Consider the following 26746-nt stretch of genomic DNA (forward strand, 5'->3'; position numbering starts at 1 on the left):
CCTCCCTACTCCAGGGAAAGTATACTGCAAAATCTCTATTCCCACTCCATTCTGGGGCCAGCCAGAGGTGGTATTTGCCAGTTCTCTGAACCAGCGGTCACCAACTGGTGGTCCATGGACCACTGGTGGTCCATGAGAAAATTTTGGTGGTCCGCAGAGAAATTATTTGCATTTTTAATATTGCCCTAAATCAGGGGTCCTCAAACTACGGCCCCTGGGCCAGATACGTGTAATGAACGTTTGTGATGCTGCAGAGAGTCTCCCCTTCAAGGTCTTTTTGTGTGGGGCAGAGGGGGGCAGAAATTCCGATTTGGGGTCTGCTTCGGCCTCCAATACAGGGCTTTGGGCGAAGACTGGAGGGAAGTGCCACTGGTGGCAAAGAGCCGGAGGACCTTGTTCCAGTGGGACTGCATCATGGCCTGGAATTGGCTGACCATCTCAGCCCGCTGAGCCTCCAGGTGCCGGTACCTGGCCTTGCACTCCTGCAGGTCTTTCCTCTGCTTGGAAAACCTATGCTAGTAGTTCTCAGTGAGGTGCTTTTGCTGAGCCTCCTTCTCGGTCAGATCCAATTTGAACTGAGCTGTTTTGCCAACTCTTTCTCATGGTGGCTGCTTATCTCCAACAACTTCTTCCTGTTGGGGTCCAAAGGAGTCCGGGCGGGGAGGCGAGGAGTTGGCCACGTCTACCCAGTCACATGACCACCAAGACACACCCATCCAGCCAGTCATTAGGCAGATCATATTAGTGGTCTGCAGGATTTAAAATTATGGACTTAGTGGTCCCTGAGGTCGGAAAGGTTGGTGACCCCTGCTCTGAATTATTCAAAATTTCCGCTACCGGTTCTCCGAACTGCTCAACATTTCTGCTACCACTTCTCCAGAACCTGCCAGAACCTGCTGGATTTCACCCCTGGTGTGCATAACCTACTTTGACTGTGCCTGCCATATATAACAATAAGTTCATGCTATCCAGTTGTCCTGGAGTACAACGCAAAAGAAAAGCACACTTTGGATTTCACCATCAAGCATGTGACCATCAATTCCTGCTCTATCCTTAACATGGCTTCAATCACTGGACAGAAAATTAGCAGGTAAAGGAAGCACGTTTTTACCAAATCAAAGAACTTCAAATAAAAATCCCAGATGAAGGAGTGAATGAATTTACATGCAAGGCATTAATTTACTCCTACATGTGGTGATCTAAGCTCTTTTGAAGAAATGTGGACTGCAAATCAGAAATCCCTGAAATGGGGATTTGGGTCATTCTGTACCTGCTGTATATTGATTCTACACTACATGGAAAATCCTTCATAGTTATATTTTGGGTGCATGAAATACAGTGTGTCACAGAAGGATTTGGTGGATTAATTCCATGCACTGCATTTATGCACAAAAGTGATAAGACTGTTAACATTTAAAACTGTTATTTCCCCAAGCACAGGCTAGGGGCTGTGTGTTTAAGCATCAGTGTTAAAGGATCCTGTATATATCCCAATACATTTACATAGGATGGGGAAAGTTAATTAGCTAAGGTTCTACTGCACAGATGTCAAACTCGCGGCGTCATGTTGCCGTCACGTGACGTATCGCAACATTTTTCCCTTCAGGGAGCTGGGGTGGGCATGGCCTGAGCATGACACATGTGGCCCATGGGCCGCCAATTTGACAGTAGAACATATGGAAGAATCTCAGAGAGGGACAATAATAAGTACTTAATCTCTTTTTATAGCTGTCAGGTCTGCCTACCATGAAATGGCATAAAGGGCATATGAATGGTCATCCTTATTGAACGTGCCTTTGATGAATGTGGATAGCAAGTAAACACTCTTCAAATACCTTTCCAGATTATTTCCTTTAAAAAGACCTCTCTTTCTAGAAGCCTGTACATTTGTGACTACAAATGCACCTTTAAAAGCTCACAAAACTTTTTCCCTTCTAGCTTTCAATCTCTTTTGCAATACCTTCAGCAGATATTTCCTACTTTGGAACATTTTAGCAAGTGTGGTCTGAATATTTAACCTGCACGTTCGTTCCGAGTTTTTGACATTTTTATTTTAAACCATTTCTTTGAAAACAGGAGATGACATTAAAAAACCTTTTCCAAAAATGTGGGTGGAAGAAAGTAGGTCTATAGCACTCTTACTATCAACTAATTATATTGCACACAGCTGTGCACGTCCTGTAAGGATGCTGGGTTAAGACTTCTGAATTTGAATAAGAAGCTAAGCTGAGCCTACCCTATATGGACATTCTCATCTAGTTGATGTGCTTAATATATGTTGCTCATTATTCTTCTGTTGAATCTCTCTTGCAGTGAACTTAAGGAAAAAAATTGCAAACAGGTGTAACACATATTCTGGTGGGAAGGAAAAACAAATCAGGTTGCACAAAAGGAACTAGACAAACATGTCTCAGAAGTTTATTTGAAGCAGCATTTTAAATTAAACTGGTGGCTGATTCTATTTGCTTTGTATACAAAGAAGCTAATGTCTCATGTGAAAAGAAAAGCAATCAGGACATTTTTTTTGGCATTTATCTCTTAACTAATAATTATCTTGGGCTTATGACAGCCTTCAATTATTTGGCATGGGAATTATATTGAAAAGAGTTGGGAAACCAACATTTGATTTGAAAAAAGGCAACATTTTGTTATTCGTTCATAAGCACTACTCAGCTGAAATATTTTTTAAAGCAGTCAGTTTTGCCTTCAGCATGTGAAGCTTCACACTCCTTACAAGATTCTCATTTTGCTTTTACTAAAAGCATTTATTTACTAAACTCCCCGAGAACTCATGGTGATAAACTCCAACACCAATCATTTACATCGAAGTATTATGGTTGATCTAAATGTGTGAAGCTGTTTACCCAGTGAGAAACACTTAGCTACTGCACTTCATCTGAGAAATATGTAACATGGGGTTTTGTCTTCCTGTGAAATCACATACACATAATTAATTAATTAGCGGGATAATTAATACCTCCAAAGGGATTATGATAACATGCCATGTCTGTCAAAAGCTTCAGTTTAAAAACAAATAAATAAAGATGCCTTGAAGTTATGCCGGACTCCTCATGACTATACTGACATTTACGGAGTTAAATAAAAATCATGAGGATGGAAAAGGAATAGAATCTCTTCTCTGGGAAGTCGGCAATCAACAATCCAATAAAGGATCTTTAAAATATGCATGTACATATATATTTAATATATTCAATCTACTTACAATTGCTGTTGGGGTTGCAGCCAGTACACAGTAGAGGATAAGAGGGGAAATGAAGCTTTCGTCCTCTGTTCCTGGATACGGTTTCATCAAATTGCTGTCTTGGCAGAAGAAGCCTTGAATATGCACCTGGAAAGTGTCCGTGCACTCGAAGTAGTAGGCGAGCAAGACCGTCCCGGCCATAATAACAAGCTGAAAATACAGCATGGTGACAACGAGACATTAGCAGCTGCTCAGGATTTATGCCTCTGACAATTGCCACCCTCCATTCTCACTGCTACCATTTCAGCAGCAATGCCCACATCGGTGCAGGAATGTGCTGGGATGAATGTCTGCCCTCTGGAGCATTTCTTTCATAAATCGCAAAGTAACTCCCCCTTCTACTCCCAGGAAAGTTTTGGGACTACCAAGCACCTCACAAAAGAACAGGAGGTACAGCCCCGACTTAGTCCAAAGTGTGTAGTTGTTACCAGCAGCACGGATCAATGCAAATGAAATGGGGCAGCCCTGAACAGGGTATACATCCTATCAGTTAAGAAATTTGGGCTGGAATAAACACTCCCCACCACACAAGGCCGACAAAAGGAACATACAGATGGAGAAGACACCTCGGGGGGGAGGGGGGCATCTATTGAGATTTACTCTGGAGGGTGCATAGTAACGTAGCCAAGGAGTTTCAGAAAGAAAGGAAGCAAAACAGTGACACTGACAATCCTCTGCTGTTCTCTCTCCACCTACTTCCTATTTTTAGCTCTCTAAAGAATATGCCGTATTTTGGGGGTTGAATTCTTTTTTGGGCTGGGATGCATCTTACTGTTGTACTCAGTATTCTGTTTCTTAATCATTTTATTTATTTTTAAATCTGTTTCCTGTCCATCTCACAGATTTTGATTGAAATGGGTCTAAGGAGAACGTTTGAAATATTCCAGCTAATTTGGTTTGGAAATTAGTCAAGCTCCTTCCCCCTGCCGCCATGGAAAGTACTATGCTTTTATTTCGGGTTATTGTTTTAAAGTGATTGATTGATGGTTTAATGTGTTTGATTTATGTCTTCCCTTTCCATCCACGTAGGATGATCAAATTAACAGCATAATAAATTAAAGGCAATACAAATTATTAACATGCATACATACAAATAGGATGATCAAATTAAAAGCAACACAAATTATTAGCATGCAACACAAATTATTAACATGCAACATACATAAAATAGTTTAACAAAGTTCTTTAAAAAGTTCAGAATATCAGGCTGAAAGTGCTAAATTTAAACCCACTTGGAACCCCAGAAATTCCCTTCTCCTCATGCAGTCTGTTAAAAGCTTCTGATAGGCCATATTAAATAATTACAAGGCTCACTCAATGTCAATCTCATTCAGAAAGAAATAATAATTACAAAGTAGTAAATAAAATAAAAGAAAGGAATCTACTGGAAGAGAGGAATTGATCTGAAATCCAACTGAATGAATTTGTCAATGCTATAAAGAGGCTGTTAACATAGGCGCAAAAGACACAGCATTTCTGCTGATGCCTAGTATTGTCTTCCCGACTGAGGAAAATATATGATGTCTTTCATAAGCAAAATGTAGATTTCTCACAACAGCACTAAAAAAAAGTGATTATGAACATTTTTCACACTTGCAGCATCCCTTTGGTCATGTGATCAAAATTTGGATGCTTGGCAACTGGCATGTACTTATGACAGTTATAGTGTTCCAGGGTCACCTTTGGCAACCTTCTGACAAGCGAAGTCAATGGGGAAGCCAGATTTACTTAACAACAACTGCGGCAAGAAACTGGGGCAAACTCACTTAATAACTATCTTGCTTACCAATGTAAATTTTGGGCTCAATTGTGGTCGTAAGTCAAGTCACCTGTATTTCAGTTCTGGGGCAACCTAAAATCAGTTTTCCTTTCCTTTTATTACCTCAAACATATTCCTTTGCTACCATATTTTTAAATTGCTAGATATGCCATGAAAAATAGAAGCAGACAAGATATTTCTTTGCTCCTTCACAAATGGGACTGTTATGCATTGAGAACCCCTACATTAAATGAGAAATGATACAAATTTCCATATCTCCTGTTGCTATAAAGACTGTATCACATAAAAGCAAATCAAATGAAACCCAAAACAAAAACACAATGTAGAGCAGCAGTTCTCAGGGATACAGTAAAGTAGAAATGATGAAGAGAACCACACTGCCTCCTTGTGAAGAAAAAAAAAAAGGCAACCTTGAAAAACATTTTTTTCACTTAAATACCTACTGCAACCTCACTTCCCTCTCCTTTCTCTGCTAGGCTAAGTTGGGAGCAATGCCAAACCAAAACAGATGGCTGTCTGGTCTAACCATCTGCAAGAATACGCAGTTTAGCTAGAGAATGCAGTACTACAACTAGCAAGAGAGAGAAAGAGAGGCATTGTCCTGATACTTAGGGAAGAAAAACTGAAGGCAGCTGCATGAAGACAAAATCTGGATTCACGCAACCTTTGAACAATGCAACAAAGCGAAATGTGGCATAGAGTATTGTGTGAGCTCAGCCCTCAGGAAGAGTAGTAGTTGTTGCCCTTCAGTACTTAGATGCTGTGTGGGGAAAAGATTCTCCACTGTTGGTTCTCCAGAAAACCCATTCTAGATCCCACACCAAGTACCAGTTCAAGGCCTATAAAAAAACTATGAAAAGATAAAAAAACAGCCCTCCCTTAAATTAAAAGGTGGCCAGTTGTCATGTAAAGGTGATAAGCCAGTCAAACTGAACTGAGTTATCATAACCATCAAAGGTCAGAGATGAATTCAGAAGAACAGAGACAGCACAGTCCCATCCAGCATAATGGAATCATTATTTCCTTGTATGTTTATCAAGTTTTCAAAAAGCAAATTTCTTGTGCGAATTAATCTCCAATTTATCTAGCTTCCTTCAATTTAACATAGACATCAGGCTTTGAATTAGAACTTTCTTGAGTTTTAATAAAGAACGAAAAAAGAAATATAGCAAAAATAATTGCTACCAACCTGCCTTCCATTGAGGACCTGTATACTGCACGAATCAAGAGGGCCATGAAAATATTTACAGATCCCTCACATCCTGGACATAAACTGTTTCAACTTCTACCCTCAAAACGATGCTATAGAGCACTGCACACCAGAACAACTAGACACAAGAACAGCTTTTTCCCGAAGGCCATTACTCTGCTAAACAATTAATTCCCTCAACACTGTCAAACTATTTACTAAATCTGCACTACTATTAATCTTCTCATCATTCCCATCACCCATCTCTTTCCACTTATGACTGTATGACTGTAACCTTGTTGCTTGTATCCTTACAATTTATATTAATATATTGACCATCATTTGTGTTGTAAATGTTGTACCTTTGATGAAGGTATCTTTTCTTTTATGTACACTGAGAGCATATGCACCAAGACAAATTCCCTGTGTGTCCACTCACACTTGGCCAATAAAAAATTCTATTCTATAGTATTAGCACATTCTCTGGGAAGTATGTATCACGCTCCTGAGAATGAAAAGTTTGTCAAATGGCATAATCACATGAGAAACCAATTTGCATTTGGACAAACTTCATTCACATAATCTCTTTCATCCTTTCATGAAATTGAGTAGGGAGGGAGTATGGATGAAGCAGGACTTACATAGTTCATCTCCCCACTTTAATTGTCTCTGCACGCAGACTGGTTACACAGGGTTTTATTTGCAACTGTTTTAGACTTACCAGCTGTTTCACTATACTGAGCAACTGGGCTTGATGAAAAATACAGGTGATTCTTGATTTAGGACCACAATAGGGACTGGGATTTCAGTTGCTAGGATTGTGGGTTGTTAAACAAGTCATCATTTGACCAGACCGGATTTTATGACCATTTTTACCATAGTCGTTGAGTGAATCATAAGTACATTAAGCAAATTGCACAGTTGTTAAGCAACCTGGCTTCCCCAGCTGACTTTGTTGGTCAAAAGCTGTTTAGGAAGGTGGCAAATCACAATTACGAAATCACAAGATGCTGCAACTGGGGTAAATGCTGATTGCTAAAAACACGAATTGTGATCATGCGAATGTGGGTGCAGCGTAATGGTTGTAACTTTGAGGATGGGTCATCAATAACTTTTTCCAAGGCTGTCATAACTTCAACTATTGTTAAGCCATCAGTAAATTGAGGATTACCAATAGAAGCTGAACTGAACCAGCTGATCATCATCTGATTATTTGAATTTTAGAGACCTGAACCAAAAACAAGAAGGACTTCACCTATAGCTGAACTTAGGCCAAAAGTATGTTAGTTTTCTTCTGTGGGACCATCCATTTTATCATCCATAAACAAACTTGTGTATAAACATCACACAAAACTAAAATAAAAATAGTTTTATCTATCTGCCAAAGAGGTTGTCACTGTCTAGTTCAGGGGTGTCAAACTCAAGGCCCGTGGGCTGCATCCGGCCCGTGATGAGGTCGGATCTGGCCCATGAGGCTGTCCTGTCTACCCAATGCGAAGAGGAAAGATCAGGCCAGCGTGGCTTTGGCCCAGTCTACCCAATGCAAAGAGGAAACGTCCCAGCAGTTTGGGAAGTAGCATCAAGCTGGCCACACCCACCCAGTCAGCCATGCCCACCCAGCTCCCTGAGGTCAACCACAGTCCTGATGCGGCCCTCAATGAAATTGAGTTTGATGCCTCTGGTCTAGTTCCATACATGACATTAAACAACAGCAAATGAGGATCCAGACTGTTGGGGGCAATATGCTGCCACTATAAACTGCTTAGAGAGGAGTGTAAAGCACTAAAAAGCGGTATATAAATCTAAGTGCTATTGCTATGTGGCGAGAGCTATGATGGTGCAGTGGTTAGAATGCAGTATTTCAGGCTAATTCTGCCCACTGTCAGGAGTTCAATCCTGACAGGCTCAAGATTGACTCAGACTTCCATCCTGTCAAGGTCGATAAATTGAGGAGCCAGATTGTTGGGGGCAATATGCTGACTCTGGAAACTGCTTAGAGAGGGATGTCACTGTGAAGCAGTATATAAAGTCTCAGTGCTATTGCTATGTATTTTTACCAGGCTAATTTGAGATTTACAAAACAATTTGGAAGAATATTTCATCTGAGAAAATGTACTTGTGTGCAGAAATTCAAACTGGGTTCAGTCTGTGGCAGAGATGTGATTTGGTTCCAGCAAGATTCTCCCGAAATATGCCGAAGAGTAGAAACAAGCGAACAATAATTGGTTCTGTAGAATTTAGTAGGCACAAAAAAAAATATCAGGAAAAAAAACTGTAATTTTTTTTATCTTAAGAAGGGTTCCAAATTTCCTGTAAAAATTCTCTTAAAATGTATCCTTTAAATCTCGCTGCACAGTTCTTTTTCCCCTCACTTTAATTAAAAGAAAAAAGAGAAAGACACCCCAGAGTTTAAGTGCTGAATATTAGCTAGTCCTTGAGCTCCGCTGATCCGTGTTTCTATTTAAACTTGCATAAGCTTCTACAGAACTTCAGAAGATTATGCAGCAGGGGGCATTAATGCTTTGTCAGATTTTTTTGCAGACAATGCTGTTTGAAGAATGTCGTGCATTTTTTCCCTCCATCAAAATATTTAATATCCCAAAGAAGGCTAGACTTTCATTTAATTTTCTCACAGTAGTTAATCTGACTCTTGTGCGTGGCAAATGAGAGATTCCTAGACTATGCCCTTTTCTGTTGAAAATGGAAGATTAAAAGTGACATTTGGAAGTAGAAGCAAAGGCAGCCTAATTGTTCAATCCTATGTATGTCAACTTACTACCAGGTTTCATGCGGTTGTTTTTTATTTCTAGAGAGTGTTTACAGAGTTACCATTCAAACCAGTATATGCTATGAATAAAAAGCTGAAAGCTACTGAGGTTTACCATACAAGGGGAATTACTTTGCCTCTACACACCCTTCTTTATGGAACACCAGTGACAGCAAACCAGAGATGACTATGGTACATGATTATGATTTCTTCCTCCTTCTATTTCTATAATCATATCCTTGGTAGGAACATACAGTCATGCGCCTAACCTCTAATGTTTAATTAGAAATTGATACACACACACCCATCATGCTCCCCACATCCAACCCATAATCCTATCCATGGATTACAACCTCCTGAAAATGAGAGTGACAGGTAGGATAATGGATAATTGTTTGTAGTAAACCACAAAGTAGTAATTTTGTAGGAAAGAAATTTGTAAAAGAAAAACCCGTCAAGAACTGTCTCCCACAGTTACTCTTTCATAAATGACAAGATATGTTGTTAAATTTGGTGTGGCAGCTGTCCTTTGTATGAAACGGCAGAACTCCGAACAAAAATAAAAATAAATGTACAGTATTAAACAAATCTCTCACACACACTTAACTTAAAAACATAACATTACATAACAGCAACTGCTTATGGCTTCTCGTGAAGCAACCTCCTGCTGACTACTTGAAAGCAAAGCTTAGAGTGGCAAAGTCAGGGACAAAATACCCTCTGCATCTATAACCCAAACAAGCTTTGTAAGAAACGGAGCTCAGAAGCAAATCTATCTTCTGAATGCTATACAGGTAGTCCTTGACTCACAACTGCAATGGAACTTGCCCATTACAGTCTAAAGTTGTGACAGCTGTTAAGTGAAGCACCCATGTGATTGCCTCACTTACGAATCGCCATTCCTGCTCTACCTGATGTACCATGTTTCCCTGAAAATAAGACCCAACCGGAAAAATAAGCTCTAGCATGATTTTTCAGGATGCTCATAATATAATCTTCCAAAATAAATCCCAGTTAAGATTGTCATCCAGATGGACGCATTTAGTATCGTATTTCCCCAAAAATAAGTCCTAACCGGAAAATAAGCCATAATGTGACTTTTGGAGCAAAAATTAATATAAAACCCAGTCTTATTTTTGGGGGAACATGGGATAGTCATTAAGCAGAGTATGATGTGCCCCAGGAGCAACAGAGCTGGCCTTGGGACGCTTAGTAGAGGCCCAGTCCTGGACTTCCCAAGGCCTCCCCAACTTCCTGGGGCACCTCATGTTCCAATTCCAACCTCTTTGGAGTTCCTCCAGGCCTTGGGTCTGCTTCCCACAAAATTGGACCCCACAGATCCTGCTCACCCAGCATCACCACTGCACGCTTACCTGCAGAACTCACATTAGCTAAGGGACACATTGTAAGTTGAAGAGTAAGGTTGAGTTTGGCTCAATAAACCTTATTTTATTATTCATTACACGATTACATCATATTTCTAGGAAAATACTATCTAGGGATGTTATCAGAGTTCTACTTTGAAGCTTCTATACCTTATGGAATGAAGATCAATATGATTTAGAATTTAAATATGTACTATGGTACATAGATTATCTAAAGTTCCCTGCAAGAATCTGTAAGTGTGTTTTCCATTACTGATGTCAACCAAACATTTTCCTAAGTTTTAGAAGGTTCTAATGTAGCTTCAGAATTTGTAAGGTAGCTTCAGAATCCAGAGTCGGGAATGACTAGCATATACGTGTGAGAGGAACCTTTACCTTTAATGTAGCTTCATTCAAAAAACAAAATGCTCTGTGATAATGTTAGATTTGGTTGGTTACCTCTTTTTACCTATATGTAGGCAGGCAGGTAGCCAGGTAGATATGCAGAGGAAAACACTGACTCAAATTCAAGTGAATACTACATTTAAAAAACTACAGTATTTATAAGACTATCCAATAAGAAGCAGCTAAAATATATAGAAAGGCCTTCTGAAAAGTATGGATAGAGAAATGTTTACTTGGTTTACTTCTGTTGTGACCTAAACGCAAGTAGTTATTACCAGACAATCAGTCCTAAACAAAGATAGTTTATTAGAACAGCTGAGAATTACTTCATTCTCATCTTAGTTCAAATTAATTCCAAAACAAATCCTTTAGAAAAAGTTCTTCGGCCTTATCACAAAACTTTGTCTTCTTTGGGACCCTGTCACAGGCTTTTCTTGGCAAAGCCCCACGAAGTTCAGAAACAAGAAATGCCGACTAGAAATCAATGTAGCAACGTTGCTTTCCTACAAAGAGCCCAAGAGCCGTTGCTGTTCTTTTAAGCCTTATGGGAGGGGCCAATTATCTCCTGGCCTTACTCCCAAATTGTCCTTTTTTGCTTTTGACTTCTGGCAGCTCTTTGCATGCATGCACTAGGAACAGGCTCCTCCTGTTCCTCTGCCTCTCTGCTGTCCACCTCTGGAGGCTCAGAAGTCCGCATATCGCTCCCAGATGGCCCTGGCCCCATCTCTGCCTCTGACTCAGAATCCTTGTCCGGGCCTTCCCCAGAGTCCAGGACTGGCCCATGGCTGACTCCGCTGCTAGCTCTGCTGACTGCTAGTAGACCACAACGATTTCTTTTACATACTGATCTAATACCATTATCATAAAACAATAATTCCAACTTTTGTTATGTAGCTCTACAATAATAAATTGAATTAATTTTTCAAAAATTTTAAAGAATGAGTTTTTATGTCTGGATTATTGCATGCATTTTTAATGAGAAACTAAAATGTGCATACATTTCTTCCATTGTATGGATTTGTTTAAGATATAAATAATAGTATGTCAACCATCATGGCAGGCTAATACAACATCTTAAGCCAAACCAAAGAAGCTGCATTAAAGCTTACGATAATGTATGACAAATTATGTATGAAAAAAAGTCTCAAATGCTAGGAAAAATAGAAAGAAAAAAGAAGAAGACAAGCAGCAAAATGGATGGGGTGTATCATTAAAAAAATTGAAAGACAGATCATTATGGAGAAAAACTAATGTATGTGGTTACTAAGAGTTGACACTGACGACGGCACATAACCAATCATTTATGTGTGAAGACCAACATGTGCAAGTCTATACAATTGTTCATTTTTCTGTTGGATAATGCAGCTGAAATCCTGAAGGTGGAGACAAATGTTTGTGAGAGGAGAAAAGGCAAGAAAGAACATGCAGCTGCTTAATCTCTTGAGTAGCAAGATTTAACAATGGCCATTCATTTTGATTGTGACTTGGCAACCATACGTGGAATGTCACCTTTGTTTCAAAAAAATGCATCAGCTGAGAACATTATGATGGAATGCTTGTGAAAACTGTACCTGGTAGCTTGCTGTTACATAATTGCTGCAAAAAGATTGTGCAACCTTGTTTTTCTAATTTCACCAAAATAAAGTGCAGGAAACCTATCAGCAGGGGGCATTCTATCCAAATTCAACAGTGACCCAGAAATTGTCTGCAACAAGCAGCAAAGCTGTTTGGTTTTTTTTAAAATCTGTGCCTTGATAAATTTGAATTGCTTTAAAATGAGAATATGAGCTGAGGATGCGACATCTACTGTAGATTAAAATTTAACTAATAATGGGTCCATTCCTATTTATCGTTTTGTGGTCAAGGCTGTATGTACAGAACATTCTCAGTATTTCTGTCATGCTTCTCTCCCATCAAAATCGGTTTCACATTTTAAACTAAACCACAGACTGTTTTAAATATTTAAATATGTCAACAATTATTAGCAATTCTTTACAACACAATCCAATTCCAAATAAATCACATGATGTCTTACTGCAATGTTGAAAATTAAAATTTGGTGAGAATTGTATGAATTTGTATGCAATTGTATGAATTTGTATGAATTGTATGCAATTCCCATCTTCTGATTTCAAAGTGCAATATCCAAGAATTTCTAGGAAGAACACTGAATCAGTTGGAGTCTACATATACATCAGCAGCAGGGGTGGGTTCTTCTTACCTTTACTACCGGTTTGTAATGGGGTCATGCGCTTGCGCTTCTGCGCAGATTGTCATTTATGACGTCCGGGAGGATGGGCGGAACCTCCTGCCAATTTTACTACCGGTTCTATAGAACCAGACAGAACCGGGAGCAACCCACCACTGACCAGCAGTGAATTTTTTCAGGAATCCTTTCCATTTTTTGATAATCCCCTGTTTTATTCCAATAGCTTACCGTAGGCATTAAGGAATGTCAACAAGTGAGCCATCTCTTGATAAACACTATTAAGACTTTCCCTATCTCACCTCCACTTTTCCTTGCTTATGAACCTACAATAAGTTGTTCCCAATATATTGTTTTATACTTCAAAAAAACTCCCATCTGCACTGATAGATGGATCAGAAAAGGATATTTTGGGGCATATATTCTGTGTAATTCATTCATTCTGACCTTACCTCTTGCCTCTCCTTTATGCCACTCACTACTTCTTGTGAGCATCTGTGCATTTCTTTGAAAAAGCACTATAGATGTTGAAAGATATATTAATGCAATTCTTCATTCACTCATCTCTTCTTGAGTTTCCCTGTCTCTTGAGTTTTATTAGTTCCCTTCTAGCTTTTCTTCATTTTCCTACTGCCTCCAATTTGGCCCTGTTTGATTCCCCTTCCTCTTATCCTTCTCTGTACCATCACTTCTGAACCTCCTTTTTGCATTTTTCTTAGCAGCAATCACTAGTAGAAATACTGTTAATACTATTTTTTTTAAAAATTGGCTTTGTTTTCTGAGTTAGAGGCTGCATAATATCTCCTATGAACAGGTTTCTCTTTCCGTTCTCAGACCCAAGATGTCTTCCCACCCAGCAATAAATAACATAAAATAATTAAAGAAAATTGAAAACAGTCATTTTTGAAAAGTAATTGCCTGATAGTGCCTATAACAACCATCAATAAGAAGCAAACTACCGGTAGATGACATGGCAATTTGGTATTGCTCTAGTTTTATTCCCACATTCATTTTAATTACAAACATATGGTTGCTTCTTCCAGATTGGGACCACCATAAATGGGATGTGAGAATTCTAAACTCCCCCACCCTACCCCAACTGTGTGTGTGTGTGGGGGGTCTTGGCATATTTGGGTCTTTTCCCGTAAGGTTAAGAGTATCTTGGTGACGTTTCGGTTTCTCACTCATCATCTTCAGGCTGGTGCTTTCAGCTTCGAGCTTCTGTGGGCAAAGCGTGGTCAGAGCTGCTGTCTCTCTAAATACTGGTGGGAAGGTGGGGAGTGTTGCTGTGAGCGGGTTGGTTGGCTGTGTGGTTGCATCTTGATTGGTAGATGGAGTGGGTGTTTGCAGATTGGTTGAGGTGGGGAGTGTTGCTGTGAGCGGGTTGGTTGGCTCTGTGGTTGCATCTTGATTGGTAGATGGAGTGGGTGTTTGCAGATTGGCCGGTGCCTCGCAGCATCCTGTGTGGGTGTGGTCCTAGTCTTTTGTTTTTCACCAGCCTGAAGATGATGAGTGAGACCTCGTCGAAACATTGCCAAGATACTCTCAAACTGACACGGGAAAAGACCCAAATATGCCAAGACCTACGTACCTATACCCGTGAAAACCTACAAAAACGTGTGTGTGTGTGTGTGTGTGTGTTTACATAGGTTTTCACGGGTATAGGTATGTAGGTCTTGGCATATTTGGGTCTTTTTCCGTGTAAGGTTGAGAGTATCTTGGCGACGTTTCGACGAGGTCTCACCCATCATATTCCGGCTGGTGCTTTCGGCTTTATGCTTCTGCGAGCAAAGCGTGGTTGGAGCTCGCACAAGCACAAAGCCGTTGGAGATTAATATGTTTGTGAGAGTGTGTAATTCACACTCATCATCACATCACCACCCTGCACAGATCAGCTCCGTAGCCAAGACACTCATCTCCAGGACCAAACGCCTAGCCAACAAAGACCACCTGAAAACTGAATTACACACTCTCACAAACATATTAATCTCCAACAGATACCAAAGAAACACAATTACCAGCCTAATCCAAAGGGAGACACCACCCAAGAACCAAGACACAGAACAAGACAACGGCATTGCCCTCCTCCCGTACATCAAAGGCACCACAGATAAAATCAGCAAAATTCTCCACAAACACAACATCAAGACAGCCTTCTGCACAGACCAAAAAATAGCCAACATCTTAAGAAACCCCAAAGACAAGATCCATCTAGAAAACCAAGGAGTCTATGAAATACCATGCAAAATCTGCCCAGCCACATACATTGGACAAACTAATAGGAGAATAAATGCATGCATCACAGAACACAAAAACGCAGTCAGAAAAGAAGAAAACCCTCCTCCCTGTTCCAGCACCTTAAAGCCACAGGACACGAAATTGATTTTGAAGGAACCAAATTAATCTCCAAAACTGAACACTATAGCAAGAGAATAATTATGGAAGCCATTGAAATAGAGAAACACCCCCACAATATGAACAAACGGGACGACACCTCCTGCCTACCAGACATCTGGAAACCAGCCTTGGTCAACAAATGAGTCCCAGCTATGAAAATTGACCCCGGACCCAGGACAACACACAACGCCACCACCAATCATCCTCACCAGATTCAAACCCAAACCCACCCCACAGACGAAACACAACCATCATCCAGAAGCCAGACCATGCTGACACCATTGGCTGCTGCGCCCCCTTCCGATCCCCACACAAAGCAGACTGACACACACCAGGAACACATGATAGGACCTCAGACTCGGAGCCAAACCAGGGCCCGGGATGCTGCATCAAAGCCATCTGCTCAAGACATCACATCACAGAACTTCAGAGGCCACAACACCAAAGCTCAGGAACAAAAGACCAGGACCACACCCACACAGGATGCTAAGAAACAGCTGACCAATCTGCAAACACCCACTCCATCTACCAATCAAGATGCAACCACAGAGCCAACCAACCCGCTCACAGCAACACTCCTCACCTCGACCAATCTGCAAACACCCACTCCATCTACCAATCAAGATGCAACCACACAGCCAACCAACCCGCTCACAGCAACACTCCCCACCTCCCCACCAGTATTTATAGAGAGACGGCAGCTCCGACCACTCTTTGCTCGAGAAGCACAAAGCCGAAGACACCAGCCTGAAGATGATGAGTGAGACCTCGTCGAAACATTGCCAAGATACTCTCAACCTTACATGGGAAAAGATCGGAAAATGCCAAGACCTACATATCTATACCCTTGAAAACCTACGAAAACATGTATGTATGTATGTGTGTATATATATATATATATGTATATGTATGTGTATGTATATGTATATGTATGTATGTGTCTATATATATATATATATATATATATATATATATATATATATATATATATATATATATATATATATATATATATATATATGTAGGTCTTTGGTTATTCGGGTTTTCTCCCGTAAAATTGGAAGTGTCTTGGCGGCGTTCGACAAGTCACATTCGTCATCTTCAGGCTTCAACCGTGCTTCTGGGAGCAATGTGTGATTGCAGCTGTTTCTTCCTTTTAACTGCTAGTGGGGTTTGAACTGATTGGGTGGGAGCTTGGCTGTGCTCTGATTGGATGGGGTTTTTTGTGCTCTGATTGGCTGGGGTGTGTCCTGTTTGGGTGGGGGCTTGGTTGTGCTCAGTTTAGTCTGAGTTGCAGGGGATTTGAGCTGGTGAGCTGCACTGCTGCTGTTTGGCCGTGTTCGTGGTCGTGCTACATCTTCATAGTGGGTGTCAGTCTGCTGCATGTATGGATTAGAGGGGTTTGAAATGGCTAATGTTGCAGCTGCGGTCTGGCTTCTGGTCCTTGGTCGTGCTTCCTGATCAGTGTGGGTTTGGGTCTGCTTTCTGGGTGGATGTGTGGTGGTGACATCCTGTGTGGGCCTCGTGAGTGTGGGTCTGGTGTCATTCCTCGTGTTAAGGACTCGTTTGTCAATATATATATATATATATGGCTGGTAGGCAGGAGGTATCATCTCGTTTGTTCATGCTGTGTGGGCGTTTTTCACCAGCTCAAATCCCCCTGCAACTCAGACTAAACAGAGCACAACCAAGCCCCCACCCAAACAGGACACACCCCCATCCAATCAGAGCACAAAAAAACAACAACCCCATCCAATCAGAGCACAGCCAAGCTCCCACCCAATCAGTTCAAACCCCCACTAGCAGTTAAAAAGGAAGAAACAGCTGCAATCACACATTGCTCCCAGAAGCACGAAGCTGTAAACACCTAGCCTGAAGATGACGAATGTGACTTCGTCGAAACGTTGCCAAGACACTTCCAATTTTACGCGGGAGAAAACCCGAATAACCAAAGACATACATACAAACACCCGCGAAAACCTCAGAAAACAAATATATATATATATATATATATAATATATCCATATCCATATTTTTGATGTGTTTTAATGCTCTTCTAGCACTTATGGGGGGGAATTTCTGCGGGGAAACTCTATGCAAATATGGAGAACTTTTAATAATCCAGTTGAAGGAAAGAGGCTTAAATGTTATTCGCTTCTGATGAGCATCAGCCAAACCTGCCCTTGCAATTATGTAAAGAACATTGTAAATAAATATGAACCATATTCTGCACCATTTTTAAAAAATGATGCCTCACTATACCTATCCAAAAAAAACCTCCCCCAAATGACAGTCCGAATAATTTTGCAAAATGGTGAGCTAAACAGAAACAATGAGTACACAGCAGCAATTTTAAACAATGTTAATTGAAATTCATGAATTGTGGCCTAAAGGCAGGGAAGAAGAAATAAAAACAGCATGTAGATATGTGAGATAGCTCCATACATACTCTTATCAACTAACTAACATGCACAAGAGAATTAAAGTAGAAGAGGAGGAAGGGATGGTAACAATAGCTCCTTTCAAACAGTGTCTCTGGAACTGAAACTCTGTAGAAAACGCATAGTATCAAAGACCTTAACTTTTCTTCCTAGATGAATTAATTCATTACAAAACAAAAAGTGCAAAAGAATATAAATCCTACAACAATTATGACAATGAAAGGGATATTTTTAAAAATGATACAGTTGCCCACATACATTTAAAGGTCCAGACAATTATAGTCTTAGATGACATGATGACTTGACAACGATATGATATCATCACACAACTAATGTCATAATCAGTATAAGTCATGTTAATGGTAACAATTCAGAACATTTCTGTGGTGAAAATATCCATGACCCTATAGTCCAAGAAAACCAGTTGTATTCTGGCAAAATTAATAGTACAGATTGAGATTGGTCCCTATGCAGAGGACAATCTTGAATTCATAGAGTAAGTGGCAGGGCCTTAGCTGAATATATGTACGGGTAATATTCTATGGGCAATTTTACAGGATACAGGTTATCCAGACCAACAAAACCTGCATTCATTAATTTCTCAATGTTTTCCTTCGCTAGTTTTCCTCCTGCTTCAATCAAGAATATGAGATCCTCTTCTACCCTAAATTATTTTAGAGTTTCTTTCAGTTTTACTCATATTTAACTCTGATACATTATCACATTTGTTTAAAATTTGAAGCCACTTAAGAGACTTTTTTTGAGTAAAAATGGGAAAAAAAGAACATGTGATTCATGATTTTTATGATTAGGTAGGGCAGATTATAGAAAGAAACTACTACGTATTCCTTCACAGAGAAGCTATTGAAATCTATCCCCCCTCCTGAAGAAAAAAAAGGTTCAATAAGAAAAATGAAAATCTGAAAGATAACAAAGCTTAGTTACCTGCTCTGTGCCACAGCAAAGTTCTGCCCAAAAAAAGGAGTCAGCTTCCCAAAATGGACAAATCGGAAACTTGCCTGGATAAGGACTCACTGCTCAAACTAATCACCAGATCCCAGCACAAACCAAGAACCAATCAGGAAATTAGGAAACGGGCTGCACAGCTGGATGGATGTGAGCAATGGGTGAAAGAACTCTAATATAAACTTGCATGCATGGAATCTAGGTTGTGTGCTGCTTCTCTCCCCTCCCCTGCCCTGGCCCTTACATTGCCCAACAAACCCTGGCTGTGAACCACTACACCAGCATGTACAGTATGAATAACAAAATGGACAATATTCATCAATTTGATTGGTAATGTGCTACCAACTTGGTGTTGATTCACAGTGACTTCATAAGATAGATTTTTTTAAAACAAATTAGAATTTACAAAATTGTTGTCCAAACTGTAAATATTATTACTAGTGAAGCTTCTATCAAGCTGAAATGCTTTGGAAATCTCATTATTAACCATGGAGCTGCCATTGCTTTTGGTTTTGCTCTTAGGACAGTGATGGCTAATTTTTTTGCCATTGCGTGCTGGGAGGGGGGGCCAAGGGCAGTCGCGTGTGCCCACACCCATAATTCTATGCGCCCTGCCCCTGCGCACGTGACCCCCCTATTCCTGGCATGCGATGGCCCGGTAGGCCCGTTTTTGGCCTGGTGGGACCGGAAGTTGGCAAATGGGCCGTTTTTGGCCTCCAGAGGACTTCCCGGGGGGGGGGGGTATAGGCCATTTTTGCCCTCTCCAGACTCCTAGAGAGGCTCTGGAGCCAGGTGAGAGAGAAAAACAGGCCTTCCCCCCCCCAAGGCCCTCTGGAGGCAAGAAACAGCCTGTTTCCCTAATTCTGATGGGTCCAGATGGTCTGAAAATCAGCTGGCGGAGCTGAGTTCACATGCTCACTGATATGGCTACGCGTGCCACCTGTGGCACGCATGCCATAGGTTCATCATCATGGTTTTAGGGGATTTTAAAACAAAGCAGGAGTTAGGGCTTTGGTTTTACCAACCTACACACAGGTTGTTTCAATCCAAAACCCCTTGGCCTTACAATATTGGGGGGAGGGGGGAGGTGAGTTGCATGTTATATTTATAATGTAAGGTTTGCTGTTATCCTTAGCAATAGACCTTACTCTAGAATGTTGTCTTTTTTCCTCCCAATAAGATGTTAATATGTTTCCTTCCTCTTTTTTTCCTCCTGATAAGGTGTTAAGAACAGAACAGATGTCAACATCCTGTCAGTATAATATAATATTTTCATGGGGGATCTACTTTTACAGTAATGTAATTAGCACAATGTTGCACACAGAATGTTAAAACTGTCCACAGAAAATGCTCTTAATGTGCTCTTGGTTTTTTCCATAATAGCTGATTTGCACAAGTTAATAGGAGCCACTTTTGAGAGCATAGGAATGTAAATATTGAGTTCTGAAATCACACTAAGCCATATTATGCTTGTCCACAGTTTACCAAAAGATGGGATCTCATACTTCAGTAACTGGCTTAGTATAAAACTATGGAATGACCAATTATGATTTATGCAACAAACCATGGTTTTCAAATTTGCCACCTGCTATGGTCTATGCCATTTACCTATCCGTAAAGCACACCTGCTCTGGCCAGCTGAAAAAGTGAAAACTATTCCAGAGTACTTACATCAGAACTGTTTGGCAGGCAGGGAGAATACCATTTTATATGACTGATGACAGCTTGAGCCTGCCAGTCTTATTCGCACACGTGAGTGAGATCTTTTGTTAAAAACATGCTACTAGATATGCATGGATGTAATTTAAGAAAGAAGATGAATAGTCATTTTTCAGAGATGCTTGAGCAGGGAGCAGGGGTGCATCAAATGACTTCTAAGATTCTTGCCAACTCTATTATTCTAGGAGTTCTATATTTGGCAGTTGGTTGGTGCCCTAATTCCAGAAATAAGATTTTTAGACCTCCCTTAGGCATGAAAGCCAGCTGGGTGACTTGGGGCCAATTACTCTCTCTCAGCCTAACCCACTAACAGGATGGTAGTGGTTGTGGAGAAAACAGGAGGTAGAAATATTGATTATATTTGTTGCCCTTATCAGATCAAATATATTTTTTAAAGGCAAGCTAAAATATTGTTTCCAATACTAATACTGCTGAGCTTGTCTCCAATACGTTGCATTCCACCTCTGCTACAATCTTCAGAAGCTAAATGGAATAGCATGACGTACTTCTGCCCGCCAAAAGATGCCCAGCGAATTACCCTGCAGACCTTAACATTTGAAAAAATACATCAAGGCTGCTAACAACTGCAGAAAGATCATTAAAATGTGAAGTCCAGCAGGTAATCTATACTTTGTCCATGCAGTTCTTTTAGAATCAATATAGAGTCATTTCTGAATATTGATCCAAGGAGTAATCTTACTGCCCTACTTTGTAGTGGCTGGAAGGACAGGACTAGGCAGGCAGACTTCACTACAGTCATCCAAATGTGAGCTGACTGTGATAATAATCAATGGGGGGAAATGAAAATTTTCAATATAGTGCTGACCTTGAGTGGAAGAAGCGTATCCTAAATCAAGTATAAATGATACAATCATTTTTTGAAGTGGGGATTATTCTGGATATTTCCTAAAGATTTTTGTTTTCACGCTAGTTTTTGAGATTCTACTAACAAATTTATACCCTCAAGATGTGCCGAGTGGTACTTTTTTCTCAACTGCAGTGATTGCTGTAAAATCTCATCAACCCAGAAGACTTTTGACAGGCGGCAACTGTAACAAGGAAAATGTAGCTTCTTGATGTTGCCCTCTTTACTAATTACATCCAAGGCCTCTGAGAATCAATTTTGCCAGAAAAGAGGGAAGGGAAGAAGAAAAACCAACAAAATAAAAACATTTGGGGGCAAAAGGTGTAACAAAGGATTCCCTCCAAATTTTCCACCATAGGATTTCCCCCCCCCCCCCCCCGGCCCTTCATATTCTTCCTACGGATCCAGTTGGTGTAGTGATTAAGGTCCTGGCCTAGAAAGCGAAAGACTGATTTTTAGGCTCCCTTAGGCATGATAGTTGGCTGGGTGTCTTGGGGCCAATAACTCTCTCAGCCTAATCCACCTAACAGGATGGTGGTGGTTGTGGAGAAAACAGGCGGTACAATTTTTGTTTATGTTTGCTGCCCTTATCAGATCAAATATATTTTAAAAAGGCAAGATGAAATATTGTTACCAATACTAGTACTAATAATATCGCTAAGCTTGTCTCCAGTATGTTGCAGTCCCACCTCTACTGCAATCTTCAAAAGCTAAATGGAATAGCAATCAAACCTTATGTAACAAAGGCAAGATAGCTCCATCTGACATAAAGAGAGAAAGCTAATTTATACGGTATGGCAGGTCAATAGTTGTGTTAACTACACTGTTTCAGTATCACACTGTACTTCCTTATTTCTATTCCTCAACAACTGCCACCTGAGGTAGATGTCACACTGTAAAAAAATAATGGCCTTTTTGATTGATAGGTTGCAATAATTGATTTGCATAGTTTAGTTTTGCAAATTTTCATTCAGCTCCTTTTCTCAATACATATTTAGGAGATATTTTGAATTTTTAGAATTATTATTTAGCTTTCATTTAGTGTAGCAGAATATTCGTGGAGATTTGATACAATAGTAGAAAAATTAACCCTTTTTAATTTATTTTTAAAAGGAGAATTATACCGAGCTAACAGATGGTATTTTACTGTATAAATGGCTCATATATACACCACCTCTTCCCCACATTAAATCTATTTTCTGCTCTCACGGCATTTTATCCAATGAAAATGTCTATCATTTTAAAAGGAATTGTTGGGAGATAATCCCTTTCTCACATGAAATTCCTTGTCAAAAAGAAGTGTCTGGTTTAGTAAAGTAATGTATCTTAAGATATTTTGATAGCATTTCAAACACCTGAAATTGCCAGATTTGGCAGTATTTACTTCATGCTATTTATAAAGAATGCCATGAAGTAATACTAATGCTTTATTTTCAAATATGTGTGAAATATGCTGAGCCTATAGGAATGTCCATTTATTAGATTAATATCCCACTTTGCCTTCAGGAGTACAAGGTAGCACATATAAGTGTTTTTCATTCTCCTGTTTCCCCACAGGAATAAGAATTAACAGATAGATATAAATAGGCATTGGGTATGTTTGTTAATGTACAAGGCAAAATATTTTAAGAAACTGTAATAAGAAAGTTGAGATCATTTCCATGAAGTTTAACTCCTACTAATGTAGGGAATGTAATGGGGATAACACTTTTTTTCCTATTTGTTTTACTGAAAACATAAACCAATGGGAACCCATACTCAGGAACATGATTTTTCCCCGAGTTTTCTTAATTTTTGTTTTTGTTTTTCTATACTTTAAGAATTGACTTCGCATACTATAGAAGTAAATATTCCCCTAAAAACAATGACTAACAGCAAGTCATATTATTTAAAAATAATTGTGGGACAGAAAGGAATAGAAGTAGTCCTTGACCTACAACCATAATGGACACAAATTGTGATGGCTGTTAAGGGAGATGCCCTCTCTTAACAAACCCTACCTTCTACTCTCCCTTAAACAACCATTCAGGTCATTAAGGAGAGTGCAGGGTGCCTCAGGGATAGGAGAAGCCCTGGGAGGTGTGCCAAACAGCTGGATCCAAAAAGGAGGCAGACAACCAAAGCCAAAAACAGCTCAGAGGAGAAGGAGAGCCCAGCTAGACTAGGGCCCAGTTCTGCATTCCAATGCCGAAGTGGTTTCCAAACAATACTACATGTGTGGCCACGAGAAACCCTGATACTTTGAAACACCAGGAAGCTTAGTGGTGGTGCAGTGGTTAGAATGCAGTACTGCAGGCTACTTCTACTGACTGCTGGGTGCCTGCAATTTGGCAGTTCAAATCTCACCAGACTCAAGGTTGACCAGTGGTGGGTTTCAAATTTTTTTACTGCTGGTTCTGTGGGTGTGGCTTGGTGGGCGTGGCAGGGGAAGAATACTGTAAAATCTCCATTCCCACCTCACTCCAGGGGAAGGATTCTGTAAAATCCTCATTCCCGCCTCACTCCAGGGGATGGTTACTGCAAAATCCCCATTTCCTCCTGTTCAGGGACTTAGGAGGCAGAGAATAGATGGGGGCGGGGCCAGTCAGAATTTTTACTACCGGTTCTATGAACTACTCAAAATTTCCACTACCGGTTCTCAAAACCTGGTCAGAACCTGCTGAAACCCACCTCTGAGGTTGACTCAGCCTTCCATTCTTCCGAGGTGGGTAAAATGAGGACTGTATGCTGACTGTGAACTGCTTAGAGAGAGCTGTAAAGCACTGTGAAGCGGTATATAAATCTAAGTGCTACTGCTATTAGTGATCCATCCACTGGTGCATTTTGCAAGAAGAATGAAAGCAGGTTTGTGGGCTTGGCCTCTGCCCCAATCAGCAGTCAGTCAGGAAACTGTAGGCCTCTCCTAGTTCTTGCGAGGCTTTGGAGAAGCCAGCATCCTGCATGCAAAGGATGAAAAGCTTTGAAAAGGAAAAGCTTCCCAAAATCTTTCCCTTGCTTTACACCTTCCCTCCGTCACAAATCCACATTTTTTTTTCAATAAAGAAAAAAACCTGGAAGGGACAGACTCACTAATCTTTCTCCCTCCTTCCCACCCACCCCCCAACCTCCCTTGACTGCTGAAACTAAATTCCCTTCCCCTCCAATCCCAACCCTCCTTAACCACTTAATTTGGAGAAGCTTGCAGTCTCCCGACTTCCAGCTGATCACGGCAGAAAGCACCGGAAGTGGATGTCATTTCTGCATGAAATTGTCAGCATGCTGAAAATGGTGGCCACTTTTGGGATGCAACCATGTGGCCTAGGAATGAGTGGCCTTCCTTAACATGAGATCCAGAGATCTTCAAAGGATAAGTGTGCGATCGGTGATTGGGGTGAGGACCTAGCAGTGCACGAAAGGGGAGGGAGAGGTGGAGGGCCCGCTGCGGCATCCTTGTTGGTCATATGGATAAATGACCATATTGGCACTGTGGCGGCTCTAACTTCAAAACAGGGTCGTAAGTAGCTTTTAGGGGGGGTCTGTTATAATTTTGAACAGCCGCTAAGTGATCGGTTGTTAAGTGAGGACTACCAGTAGCTGGGATGCAAATCAGCTGTTTGGTGATTAGTGGTATGGTAGCAGCTATATAGGTAGCAGTGTTCCTGAGACCTGGGGCAGATAACAGCATGTCTTTTGGAATGGGTAGGAAAACATAAGCAATGGTGATCCTTCCTGGTGGGCTGCAAGGTTGAATGGCAGTGGATTATTTTTCAAAAAAGGCTGTTGGACAGGCTCCAAGTGGTGCCAGCCTGAGACATAGTCTGCTTCCAAATTATGAACACAGCCAGATTAGAAAAAAAAGAGCCCTACTTTGCTTCCCGCTCTCTTATAATTTTTTTTAATGATATTACCAATTGCTATGAAAGCTGTTTTCATATTCCCATCATTACCACTGAGTTCTTCAGCAACTCTCATTTTATCTCCCATTTAAATACCCTGCTGGGTGAAGAAATTAAAGGTAGAATATGAAAAAAACCACCACATGTTCATATTTCAAGATGTTTGGTTTTCATCCGTTTCAGATATGTACGTGAATATTTTAATCTTTTTTAATGGCCAGCTATCAAGGCTTTCTATTTCAATACATGCTGAGGAAAATATTATATTGATAAATAAGCTTTCAAGGGAGGCTATTTCAAAGGTTATTAGTCCTTAGAATAGATGGATTTTTAACTTTGACAATTCATTGTTCATTTTTCCAGACACAAATATTGAAGATGTCAGCCCTATCTCTGGAGCAGACATAAGTAATTCTTGGCTGGCTGGAGACATATTGTGAGGGTGGGTGGATTTGATGCTTGCAGAATATACAGAGATCGTGGCTGAAGTCATACCATTCATCTTGATGTTATCTGTTGAGTAGAAACTGGACAAATCCAAGTTTGAATCTACTTTTAACCAGGGTAATTCAGAAGATGACTTTTGCATATTCTGGAGGTCAACTGCCCTTGTGCTGACTGGGTAAAATAAAAACAAAGCCCCAAAATAAAATTTTAAATCATAAAATAAATTTCTCTGGGCACAGCCAAGGGATCAAGTTTATCTAAAGAGGTGCTTGGGATCCTGGCCTATGAATTTGTTTAATCCCTTTGAGACAGCAATTTCCTGAAAATGTACGTGAAGTAGAAGGGGTAGAAAATGGACAACTGTTCTTCATCAAAAGTGATTTAAGGAAGGAAGTGGTGCAGGTTTCCAGGGCCAGTTGATTAACAGCTGTACAATGAAATCATTCCATTTATTTCAGAATCTGTCTGTAGATGTTAAGAGGATTCAATGTGTAAGTCTCAGTATTATAAGCTTTACCACAGATTTATATTCAAGCTGATGGCCAGCTCACCAAGATGTATTTCCTCTGAATTCCAATACTAACTGGCACGGAATCAAAATGAGTTATATCGTTACAATAATAAAAACATAATCCTTTATCCAATCTATTTGAAAAATTATTCCACTCTAATTGAATTCATAAATTAGCTAGAGACTAGCAAAATCCACATTCCATTTTCAGAGTACCATTTATGTTATTAATATGACTTTATTAAGAATGCAGCATCAGCAGAGGATAATGCAAATCCAAAACAAGTAACAAGAAATAAGCAGCTCCTTTTGTGGTTAATCAGTCGTACAGGCTCTGATCCTTTATTCATTTTTCTCTCTCCTAAATTTAAATGATAAAAATGTTCACTTGTTTAAACAGACATGAATCCATTTCTGGGACAGTAAACCTAAAGACAAGATTGTTGATGCCACATCCATACCGCAACGCTAAAAAAATAAAATAAAAAGAGGATAAAAAAACAAAACAGAAAGGAAAGGAAAACAAAATATATATTAAAAAAAGTTTTACAA

General features: G+C 40.2%; 1 protein-coding gene across 1 annotated transcript in view; it reads right to left on the reverse strand.

The window, feature by feature from the left end:
* Positions 1-26746, reverse strand: part of PLPPR1 (phospholipid phosphatase related 1) — a 156862-nt gene that overhangs the window by 30908 nt on the left and 99208 nt on the right. Inside the window, exon 3 of the mRNA XM_058171791.1 lies at positions 3224-3412. Coding sequence (XP_058027774.1) covers positions 3224-3412 — 189 coding nt within the window. The remainder of the gene's footprint in view (positions 1-3223; positions 3413-26746) is intronic.

The sequence above is a fragment of the Ahaetulla prasina genome, chromosome 2 (genome assembly GCF_028640845.1).
Source record: "Ahaetulla prasina isolate Xishuangbanna chromosome 2, ASM2864084v1, whole genome shotgun sequence".
Classification (NCBI taxonomy): Eukaryota; Metazoa; Chordata; class Lepidosauria; order Squamata; family Colubridae; genus Ahaetulla; species Ahaetulla prasina.